This window comes from Chiloscyllium plagiosum, chromosome 7 (assembly GCF_004010195.1).
Source record: "Chiloscyllium plagiosum isolate BGI_BamShark_2017 chromosome 7, ASM401019v2, whole genome shotgun sequence".
Lineage (NCBI taxonomy): Eukaryota > Metazoa > Chordata > Chondrichthyes > Orectolobiformes > Hemiscylliidae > Chiloscyllium > Chiloscyllium plagiosum.
The window spans coordinates 5,168,376-5,181,121 of NC_057716.1; the positions used below are offsets into that span (position 1 = coordinate 5,168,376).

Consider the following 12,746-nt stretch of genomic DNA (forward strand, 5'->3'; position numbering starts at 1 on the left):
GGAGGCTGAGGGGTGAACTTATAGAGGTTTATGAGGGGCATGGATAGGATAAATAGATAAAGTCTTTTCCCTGGGGTCAGGGAGTCCAGAACTAGAGGGCATAGGTTTAGGGTGGGAGGGGAAAGATATAAAAGAGACCTAAGGGGCAACGTTTGCACACAGAGGGTGGTACATGTATGGAATGAGCTTCCAGAGGAAGTGGTGGAGGCTGGTACAGTTGCAACATTTAAAAGTCATTTGAATGGGTATATGAATAGGAAGGTTTGGAGGGATATGAGCCGGGTGCTGGCAGGTGGGACTAGATTCGGTTGGGATATCTGGTCGGCATGGATGGGTTGGACCAAAAGGGTCTGTTTCCATGCTATACATCTCTATGACTCTAGCTGAACTTGGAATTCTGCTAATCCCTGTAGAGACGATGAAAACGATCACACATATGAAAAACAATATAGCAGCAGGAGATGATAGAATACCCACTAAAATCTTTAAGCACAGAAGAGAGGAATTAATATTACAGCTTCACGTCCTCAGCCTGTACATCTAGAATGAAGAGGAAATCCAAAATGATCAAGAGCTTCAAAATCAAAAGTTGTAATAATTTCCATAAAAGGGAATAAATCCAATTGTGGAAATGAAGCATCTTCCTGCTCTCCCCCTCAGGGAAGATCTTTCCAAGATCACATTTGAAGCAAAACAAATTACAAATCAAATAGCTACCCTTTGAATTTCAGTGTGAGTTTAGCCATCAAGCAGTATAGCCGATATGATTTTCAATGCTTGATAACAAAAATAAAAGTTATGAGCAACACAAAAATGGTTAAATAGCATTTTTTGACTTGAAAAACTTCTTTCAACTCTTAAGTCATGGGGGACTCTTGGATATTTATGCAAAAGTATGGGTCTCCTATGAAATGTGTCATGACCTTTTGCCTCCCTCATGATGATGTGAAAATGGTGATCCTTCGACACAGATCTATCACTGATAACTTGGGGGGGTTAGGTCAAGAATCAAACAAAATGAGGCTCCACAATTTTTCATTTTATCTTCCTCGATGTCATAGAATGTCTAACCAGAGACAAGGTCCCTGCTGCACTGCAGCTTATTTATCAAATAGGCAGGAAACAATTTTATCTCAGACAACATCAATCAAAAACTAAGATCATCCAGGCTGATGATCCTGCAGTAAGATATCCAGAGAAGTGTCGACATAGTTACTAAGGCATATGAAGATGGGACTTAACTCAAAATTCAGAAGATCAGAGTCCTCCATTAGGAAGTGTTATGACGAGACAAAGAGGGGGAAAAATCAGCTCCACTCTTCTAAGGTAAAAACAATGACTGCAGATCCTGGAAACCAGATTCTGGATTAGTGGTGCTGGAAGAGCACAGCAATTCAGGCAGCATCTGAGAAGCAGTAAAATCGACGTTTCGGGCAAAAGCCCTTCATCAGGAATAAAGGCAGAGAGCCTGAAGCGTGGAGAGATAAGCTAGAGGAGGGTGGGGGTGGGGAGAAAGTAGCATAGAGTACAATAGGTGAGTCTTCCAGTACCACTAATCCAGAATCCATTTTTCTTAAACCCATCTTGGTCTGAGCAACAGTTCTTAATTGTTTTTTGGAATGTAGCTATAACTTTGCAATGAAACTATAATTAACTAAGTCAAAATGAAGGGGGCAAATTATAAGTCTTCTTGAACATAACAAAGAGGAGTTTTATTTCCTACTAATCCCAAAAACATAATAAAAATATGACAGCAAAAAAACACTCAAACATAGGTAATAAGTTTAAAAAGGGAGGAAAAATGTTTAATAATTCACGCAGGAAGGTAAAGGCAATTGAATTTTGATGTTCTTAGAGTCCTCGAGGTATTAGATTAATCTAAGGCCAACTATTTAAATGTTGACACAGTGTGCCACAGTGGCAAAGTTTGTAGATTTTGAATTTTCAATGAACAGTTGTTGTTGCATTTTGCTTTTACACTGGACACTGAGATGAAGAGACATGCCAAATGGAGATTCCAAACTTGGGGTGGCACAGTGGCTCAGTGGTTAGCACTGTTGCCTTACAGCACCAAGGACGTGGGCTTGATTCCCACCTCAGGCGATTGTCTGTGTGGAGTTTGCACATTCTCCCTGTGTCTGCGTGGGTTTCCTCCGGGTGCTCTGGTTTTCTCCCACAATCCAAAGATGTGCAGTTCAGATGAATTGGCCACGCTAAATTGCCCATAGTGTTAGGTGCATTAGTCAGGGGCGAGTATAGGGTGAGGTAATGAGTCTGGGTGGATTGCTGTTCGGAGGGTTGGTGTGAACTTGTTGGACCTGTTTTCATACTGTAGGGAATGGAATTGAATCGAAAAAAACTTCTTTCAGGTATCAGCTTGTCCATTATTTTCTCTCTATTTTGCTGCTCAAAGCAGTTGTTGATCTCGGTACATCTAGATATTTATGAGTTTGCTGTACTGCTTTTCGAAGTTGAATATTCTGCAGACAATCTTATGCAAGTGTGAATTAAACAAAATGCAAATTACATCAGCTGGGAATAGGATAAGTAACTTTGGGAGAGAAAATGCTTGAGGTTAGGTTAAGAAAGGAAAGAAGAGTCAACACAGACAAGCTGGAATATTCAGAATGGTCTTGGCAGAAATCTTCAGCAGACTTTACTGTCACTCTAATTAATACACATTATTAGCGTCTTGTTTCCTTGTTTCATGACCAATCAGAGTAGGTGGTGGTGACTACATATCAGATCTGTCAAACTGAAAGAGTTATAATTGAGAGGATACTGTCCTGAATCACAAAAGCTCAATTGTAAATGCATTTTTAAGATTACAGCAATAACAGGAATGTACAGAATAACTAGGTGGGCTGCTCCCAGGGTTCTCTCTCTTTCCTGGAAGTCCTGCTGTGAAATCCGAGGGACTGTAGTGAGATGATGTTTGCTCAGAATTGGAGGAAGAGAACAGCTTTTCTAACCAAGCAGGCTGGACTGATATGGCCAAGGATGTCAGCAGACATGTGATCCCTTCAAATTGGAGAAAGTACACCGAAAAGGACCCAGGACCTCAAGAATCCACGGCATTTTAAAGCCAAAACATTTTCAGGGGTCAATTTCCATGTTCTGACCTCCTTGCACAACTCTGTGTAGAATAAGATACCTTGAATGTCTACTCACTCTCTCCCTCATCCTTTCTATACCTTTCCCTCTTGCAGGAGAAGCACATAGTTTTGATACATAGAAAACGTAGTGATTGTAATGCGATCAGCCAGGTGGATCTCATAGAATACAAGTTCTCTGATTCAACTGTTGCTCTGGCCCAATTAGGGAGCCATGGCTGATAGATATAAACAAGAGTGTCACTCTGAGTGCTGGCTGTGAGGGAGCTGGATCAATGTCAAGGACTCTCCACATTAAATAAAGGGTGGCTTGGTGACAGGATAACAACCTCTGAGGAGTTATTTCTGGAACAACGAGAGAAAAGCACATTCCTGAAGAAATTCACTCACAATAATCATCTTTGAGCTGTGGTAAGCATTTCTGGCCTCATGCAATTGTTTGGGAACCTTGATATGTTCAATCCTGCTGTCGAAGACTGGATCCAGTATGTGGAAAGAATGCATTAATTTTACAAGCAAATGACATTGGGGCAGATGAGCAGCAAGGAGTAATTCTCCTGACAGCGTGTGGACCGGCAGCTTTTTCGGGTATAAGGATTCTGACTTTCCCTGAGGCAGGAGATACTAAAACCTTTCATGAGTTTGCAGATTTAGTTAGGAAGTATTACGACCCCAGCGTCCTCTAATTCTGAGACACTATTGATTTTATTCAGCAATTCAAGAACCAGGAGAATCCACGTCAGGTTTTTGACTAGGTTAAGATGACTGGCAGAGACATAAGACTTTGGTTTAACCCTTAATGAGATGCTGAGAGACCATTTGGTATGTGGGATTAATGGTATAACCATGCAAAAGCACCTACTAGCTGTAACCCATCTGGACTTCAAACAGGCACTGTCTTTATGATTGAAAAATACAACAAATGGAGCATATGAGTTGCAGGATTTTCTGATGAAAGTGGACACCCTCGCCAGGCCAAATGAATTTGAGAAACACCACTTGAGTGAAGGCACTGCATAGCCTCATTGAGGACATATCCTGAACAGAGACTCCAGATCAGCCCACAGCAAAACCTCAAAACAAAGCCAAGCCTTAGCCAAACGGTCACAATTTTCTTCAGGATCTGGCCCATCAAGCCATTGTAGTTGCTTCCATTATGTGGACACGAGACAACAAAAGAGTCCCACTAGACCTAAATTGAGTAAGAGGACTCATAGGCCATATCCAAGAGAGTGCACACCCAGGAAAGTCCATTACATCTGGTATGGAACAGCTAAATTGCATAGCATCATCCAAATCAGAACCAATCAAAATAAACATCCTGTTAAATTGTCACATGGTTCTTCCTTGATCAGATAGGCCGATGGGCTGAAATATGGCAGATGGGAGTTTAATTTAGACAAATGTGAGGTGCTGCATGTTAGAAAGGCAAATCAGGGCTGGGCTTACACACTTAATGGTAAGGTGCTGGGGAGTGTTTCTGAACAAAGAGACTTTGGAGCACAGGTTCGTAGTTCCTTGAAATTGGAGTTGCAGGTAGGTAGGATAGTGAGAAGGCATTTGGTATGCTTTCCTTTGTTGGTCAGTACATTGAGTAAAGGAGTTGGGAGGTCATGTTGCAGCAGTACAGGACATTGGTTAAGCCACTTTTGGAATACTGCATGCAATTCTGACCTCCCTGCTTTGGAAGGATATTGTGAAACTTGAAAGGGTTCAGAAAAGATATTGCCAGGGTTGCAGGATTTGAGCTATAGGGAAAGACTGAATAGGCTGGGGCTATTTCCACTGGATCGCGGAGGCTGAGGGGTGACCAGATAAAAGTGTATAAAATCATGAGGGGCATGAATAGGGTGAATAGGCAAGCTCTTTTCCCTGGGGTGGGTAAGTCCAAATCTAGACAACATAGGTTTAAGGTGAGAGGAGAAAGATTTAAAAGGGACCTAAAGGGCAACTTTTTGATGCAGAGGATAGTGCATATATGGAATGAGCTACCACAGGAAGTGGTGGAGGCTGGTACTATTATAACATTTAAAAGGTATCTGGATGGGTACATGAATAGGAAGGGTTTAAAGGAATATAGGCCAAATTTTGGCAAATGGGACTAGATTACTTTAGAATATCTGGTCAGCATGGACAAGTTGGACCAAAGGCTCTAAATCCATGCTGGACATCTTTGTGGCTCTAATGTAGGTCTATAGCAGTGCATCTGTTTCAGTGACTGCAGAACCAGTCTTATCACTGGTAGACCAGACAAAATTCACTCAGGTCTACAACCCTTAAGTTTTTGCAAGACCTCGGTCAGACTGAGAACCTATACCAGGGAACTTTTACAGCTTAAGGGTACAACTTCAGTTCTAGTCTATTACAAGAAGCAACTTGTTCAGTTACCACTGATTGTAGTAAGGGGCTTGGACCAAACTTAATGGGGCAAAATTGGTCAAAAAAGTTTCACCTATATTGGCTCAACATTTTTTGATCAGAAATTGGCTGCTGAGTGAAGTGCTAATTAAATACCTGGATATTTTTCAGGAAGAACTGGAAACCATCAAAGGGGCCAAGGCCACCTCACATGTTGACCAAGAAGCAAATCCATGAATCTGCAAGGGCTCATTTGCCTTACATGCAAAAGTAGAGGCAGAAATCAGAAGGCTGGAAAGCCAAAGAATCATCAAACCAGTCCAATTTGTGGAATGGTATGACTGAAGGTAACTATTGTGAAGCCCGATGAGTCAGTTCACATTTGTTGGGATTTTAAGCAAACGGTAAACTGCTTTTCACAGCTGGATAAATACCCAATCCCTTGCATAGAGGATTTATACACAGTGCTGGTTGGGGGTGGGGGGGGGGGGTGTGGGGGGAGAAGTCCTTCACAAAGCTTGACATGAGCCATGTATACTTGCAATTACAGTTAGGTGAGAATTCCCAATTAATACCCAGAAGTGTTTGTACCAATACATGAGTTTGCCATTTGGGATATTATCAGGCTGTGTAAGTTTGGACTTTGGAGAACATTTTACAACACCTATTGCATGTTGGCATTTATCTAGATAACATAGTAATATCAGGGAAGACCAATAAAGAACACTTAAAGAACTTGGACAAAGTTCATAGACATTTCTCCCTGGCAAATGTATGCCTTAGAAGGAAAAATGTGTATTCCAGTCACCCCTAGTGAACTATTTGGGTAACAGAGTCAACGAGATCAAGTTACACCTATTGGAAGATAAAGTGAGGACAATCAAAGGTGTCTGGCTCCCACATCTGTACCACAGCTTAGGTGTTTTCTTGAGGTGATGAATTATTATGGAAATTTCATACATAACCTATCCTCCATCCTGGGACTTTTGCATCAATTCTTTAAAGATTGTCAGTCTTGGAAATGGTCATGTTGCTTAGCCATAGCTTTCAGGGAAGTGAAGAAACAGTTGTCATCCTCTAAAGTGTTGGCACACTATGATCTCAAGCGAGATCATGCGTCCCCATACAGCACTGGAGTACAATTAGCTCATAAGTAGCCGAATGGAAAGGAACTCCCTATAGCATATGAATTCAGAGCATAAATATGCCAGATAGAGACGGAAGGCTTGGCTGTCATATTTGGAGTCAGGAAGTTCCACCGATACCTTTATTATAATAATGGACCACAAACCCCTATTAGGTCTACTTAAAGAGGACTATGCTGCACCATCCATAGCTTCAGGCTAAATCAGCTATGGCCTCTAAGACTAAGTGTATATAATTACAAGTTCGAACACTGTCTGGTAGGCCAAGTAACAAATGCAGACACATTCAGCCATCTCCCACTGGCAGATCCATCACCAGTGGTATCGCCACTGGAAGAGTCTGTGGTGGTTTTAAATTTTCTGGACATGCTTCCAGTCACAGTTGAGAATATCAGACTTTGGGCACAGAAAGATCCAACTGTGGTAAAACCAAAACAGCTGGTGATGATGGAGGTAATTAAAGGGCTATCACAATCAGAATTGAGAACTTCTTGAACCTGGAGAGACCAGATCACAGTACAGGATGACATATTATTATGAGGAGCAAAAGTGATTATCCTGAGCAAAGGTGTCCCCAAACACTGGCTGAATTCCACGAGGGTCATCCAGCAATTTCCAAGATGAAGATTTTAGTGAGAAGTTATGTCTGGTGGCCAGGATTGGATGCAGACATAGCCGCATTGGTGGGGCAGTGCCTAGAGTGGCAACAAGGACAAACACTATGCCAGCAGCTCCCCCACATTCGAGTGAATGGCCGAGTAAAGTGTGGACATGGTTACACATCAACTATGCAGGTCCTTTCATGGGCTCAATATTCATAGTCATTGTGAATGCCATGCAAAGTGATTAGACATACATAGAGTGTATTCGTCAAGTAAGGGGACAATGATAGAAAAAGATTGTGCGTATCTCTTGCAATACACGGACTCCTGAAACTATCACAGATAACAGGCTATTGTTTACCAGCAGGGAATTTGACTACTTCCTAAAGTCAAATGGTATTTGATATATAAGGACAGTTCCATACCATTATTATCCAATGGTCTGGCAGAAAAAGCAGTCCAAACTTTGAAGACCAGTTTAAAGAAATAGTCTACAGCTTCACTAGATACAAAACCGCCCCAGTTCCTCTTTGATCATAGAAGCATCCCTAATGCAACTACAGGGATAGTTCCAGCAGAACTGTTAATGGGGCAAAGAATCCATGGCAAGCTAAATCTAATCTTACCTGAGGGTGAGGGTGAAATGGATTCAGGAACACCAATGCCGGACACAAGACTCCACTAATTGAGAGAAACAGTTTATTTAGGGGACGAAGTTTGGTGTAGGAACCATTAGAATGGCCTTGCTTGGGGAAGAGGCATGGTTGGCATGAGGTCAGGTCCATTGACGTGTAAAGTTCAGGTAGGTGTAACAGTCCTCCACAAGGATATGGACCATATGAAAGCTACAAACTCGCAAAAAGTGCAGGACCAAAATGTGCCTGGCTGTTCCAGAACCCATAGGATCTCCCTCTCAATCAAGTGTGGAAGATACCTCGGAATCTGAGATGGACACAGCAAATGTCGCCATATTTGCCTCCTGAAAAAGAGAATTAATTTCTTCTGAGAGACTCTTGGCACAAGAGGTGAGCTACTGTGCATTACGTATCAGAGGCAGAGTTGGAGGAACCTGACCTGGTACTAAAATGTCCCAGGAAGTGCTACAAAAAAGAACAACCCAGATCGTTGAAAGAGGGTAGGGATGCAGTGAGTGCAACGAGGTCAACCAGGTGAACTTAATAGAATAGGAGTTGCCTGAATGGGGCTATTAACTTGGTCCAATCAGGGAGCCCTGGTTGACAATAAAAAAACAAAAGTGTCAGAGATTCTGTTCATTCTGAGAGCTGGCTCTGAGGGACCTGGATCAGTGTCAAGGACTTTCCATGTGTAAATAAAGGGTGACTTGGTGATGGATTCTGACCTGAATTAAGGTAAGAACTGCAATAGTGATATTGGAAAGGGGTAATGCTTCAGCAAAGGGCACAAGCAGTTAACCATGCACACATGGCCATTAGGAAGATGATCTTGTTTCAGAAAGCTGTCACCAATAAACTACCATGAAAGGCTTAGCATTCTGTGGTTCAGACATGTCCAAGTGAATTAATCTTCTGCCTTTATAGATCCCGTATTTGGATTCTTACCTCTTTTTAACTTGTTCTCTCTGGTCTTTGCTTCTGCCCTGTGGATACTCAATATGTGGTGGAAGTGAAGGCAGCAGTAGCTGCTGATGTTGGTGTTGACGTTCACAAGAAATGCAAGATAAAGAATGGCAGAAAGAAAATCAATTGGAAATGAGTGAACAGCAAGACAGATGAAATGACTTCCAAGACATTAACAACCATTGGTCAAGCAAAGATGCACAATCTGAGAAGAAGTGTTTTGAGCAGCAGTCCCTCTTTTGGCCAGGGTTAGAACTCTTTAGTTTTACTGATCAAAGCCCTTCTTGTCACTTGTTCAACACTGGTGTGTTGCTCGCATCCAGAAATAGAGTCATAGAGTAATAGAAATGTACAGCATGGAAACAGACCCTTCAGTCCAACTCATCCACGCCAACCAGGTATCCCAACCCAATCTAGTCCCACTTGCCATCATCCGGCCCATATCCCTCCAAACCCTTCATATTCATATGCTCATCCAGATGCCTTTTAAATGTTGCAATTGTACTAGCCTCCATCACTTCCTCTGGCAGCCCATTCCACACACGCATCACTCTCTGCGTGAAAAAGTTGCCCCTTAGGTTTCTTTTGTAACTTTCCCCTCTCACCTTAAGTCTTGGCCCTCTAATTCTGGACTCCCCCGCCCCAGGGGAAAGATCTTGTCTATTTATCCTGTCCAAGCCCCTCATGATTTTATAAACCTCCATAAGGTCATCCTTCAGCCTCCGATGCTCTAGGGAAACAGCCCTAGCCTATTCAACCACTCCCCATTGTTCAAATCAAACCTGGCAACATCCTTGTAAATCTTTTCTGAACCCTTTCAAGTTTCACAACATCCTTCCAATAGGAAGGAGACCAGAATTGCACGCAATATTCCAAATAGATACCTTGGCTGTTAAACCAGATGCTTCTAAAAACAATTCATAGCAATACTTACTGGAATATATAAATGACAACATACCCAATAGCTCATTGCTTACCTTCAGGTGAAATGTGGAAGAGTGCTAGAATCCTGATACGACATTACTTTTAGGGATATTAAAATTCTGCACAGGTCTAAACTTGCCTTTAAGAACCTCCACCGACAACTCTGCAACCCCATCCCTCTGCCCCCACCAACAGAATGGACACAAAAGCCCTGGAAGCATTTAAGAAATAATAAAAATGTATAATGGCTGAAGTAGAGGGAATGGGAAAAATAGTGAGGGAAGCTCAAAGGTCAGTATGCTGGCATCATTCAGCCCCTGAGCTATTTACCTGAGTCTCTGATTGGCTTTAGATCCCACGAGGCAATGTGACGACTACAGCAGCACAGAGGCAGTTTCACAAGGGCATACTATGGGGCCACTGCTTCAGGAAGGCTTTAAGTACTTTCCAGATTGCCTGCCTTTAGATTGAGTGGCAGACGTCTTTGTGCAGGGATCCCACTCCATGATGACAGTTCAGGGTATAAAATTGGGTGGATATTACCACACATTCCCAAATTGAGGCACCTTCTCTCTTTCACACATGAGAAGGCAGCATGTTGCTGCTTCAGTGCTGGAAAGCCTGCAGTTGGCACTCCAACATCAAGAACCCACCTGCCAACCTGAATTGGACAACAAACATGCCTAATAGCTTAAAGTTGTAAAGGGTGCTGTAGAAATTCTAGTCTTATTTTTAACACTTTTACTTCCATTTGGAAGTGTTACTCTATTCTGAAAGTGCATATCCTTAAATACTTAGAATTTTTCGTACAAGAATTTCATAACTTCCCACTAATTGCAGCACTTTAATATTGGTTGTACAACTGAATATTAACATAATTCACGAATACTTACAGAAGAAACAGCAAATGCTCGGTAGCTAACAGCCAGAATACCATCAGACCATTCATGTGACACCTTATCAAACTGGCCATATAACTGACCCATAGTGATAGCCTTGGGATTAATGACTGTGATTTGAACTTTGTTCTCTTCCAGAAGCCCCTAAACAAAAGATAATAAGTAGAGATTTTGCAGTAAGAGTAGCATGTTAAAATCTGCTATGATTAGATAATTACTGCCATGTGAGATGTTCTTATGGCACATAATAGAAAAATCTCAATCTCACAGCATTGTCTTCCATTATTTGACAAAACTAATAATTATTCTATGTTAGGACAGCAGCATCTGATGTACAATAATTGTCAATGACAATTAGAAAAGTTCACTCTCTCATTAAAGCACCAGACACATGCAGTCAACACCATCTATAAGTCAATCACCATCCCAACGTGCAACTATGTCATCATTGCTTCATTGTTACTTTCAATATCTAACAGCATTGTATAGATGCACACCACATGAAATGCAGCAGTTTAAGAAGATGGCTCACCACCACCTTTAAGCTTGGGCAATTTCTAGTGAAGCTCGTATTACAAGTGCAAATGAAAAAACATTTAAGGGATGCTTACTAGCCACTTCATTCAGTTTCCATTATATTGCATTATATTGTAAATACATACAAGTAGATGAAATTAAAATAAATAATTTCACTGTTCTATTTTGAAGTTTACATGGAAACATATGAAATAGGTCCAGGCGTAGGCCATTTGGCCCTTCATGCCTGCAAAACCATTCAATGTAATCATGGCTGATCATGCAATTTCAGTATCCTACTCCCACCTTCTCTCTACATCCCTTGATCTCTTTAGCTGCAAGGGTCACATTCAGCTTCCTCTTGGACATATCTAGCAAGCTGCCCCCAACAGCTTCCTGTGGAAGAGAATTCCACAGTTTCACAATTCACTTCTTCCTCATCTCAGTCCTGAATGGCTTACCACTTACTCTTAGACTATGACCCCTAGTTCTGGACTACCTCAACATCAGGAACATTATTTCTGCATCTCACCTGTCCAGTCCCATCAGGTTTTTATATGTTTCTATGAGATCCCCCCTCATTCTACTAAATTTCAGTGAATACAAGCCCAGTCTTTCTTCATATATTAGTCCTGTCATCCCAGGAATCAGTCTGGTGAACCTCTGCTGGACTCCCTCAATAGCAAAAATACCCTTCCTCAGACATGGAGACCAAAACTGCACGCAATACTCAAAGTGTGGTCTCACCAAAGCCCTGAATAACTGCAGCAATACATCCCTACTCTTATACCCAAACCCTCTTGCTGTAACAGCCAGCATGTCATTAGCTTCTCTCACCGCCTGCTGCATCTGCATGCTAACGTGCGGTGACTGTTCCAATCGGACACCCAGGTCTCAATGCACCTCATCTTTTCCTAAGCTGCCACTATTTAGATAAGAATGTGCCTTCCTATTTTTGCCACTAAAGTGGATAACCTCACATTTATCTACATTATGTTGCATTTGCCAAGTATTTGCCCACTCAGCCAGTAAGTCCAAGTCACCCCACATCCTCCTCACATAACACACTGCTATTTGGCTTTCTGTGGTCTACAAATTTGGAGATGTAATATTCAATTCCTTCATCCAAATTGTTAATGTATATTGTGAACAGTTGGGGTCCCAGCACTAAACCCTGCACCACCCCATTCATCACTGCCTGCCACTCTGAAGAGTATTCATTTATTCCAACTCTCTGCTTCTGGTCTGCCAACCAGTTCTCTATCTACATCGTTAAAAATCACACAACACCAGCTTATAGTCCAACAGGTTTAATTAGAAGCACACTAGCTTTCGGAGTGACGCTCCTTCCAAAAGCTAGTGTGCTTCCAATTAAACCTGTTGGACTATAACCTGGTGTTGTGTGATTTTTAACTTTGTACACTCCAGTCCAACACCTGCATCTCCAAATCTATCTACATCAATACACATTTATTAGTATACCTGTTATTAAAATGCTCATTTGGTTTACATGCTTGCTCAAAATAAAAAGTATAAAATGCAACTGACTGATGATGATAAAATAAATGAAGACATACTAATCAACATGCCA

At 41.7% G+C, this 12,746-nt stretch overlaps 1 protein-coding gene across 1 annotated transcript in view; it reads right to left on the reverse strand.

Moving 5' to 3' along the window:
• dnah7 (dynein, axonemal, heavy chain 7) overlaps positions 1-12,746 on the reverse strand; it is a 414,399-nt gene that overhangs the window by 275,379 nt on the left and 126,274 nt on the right. The window contains exon 30 of the mRNA XM_043692898.1: positions 10,634-10,783. Within this exon, the coding sequence (XP_043548833.1) occupies positions 10,634-10,783 (150 nt within the window). The remainder of the gene's footprint in view (positions 1-10,633; positions 10,784-12,746) is intronic.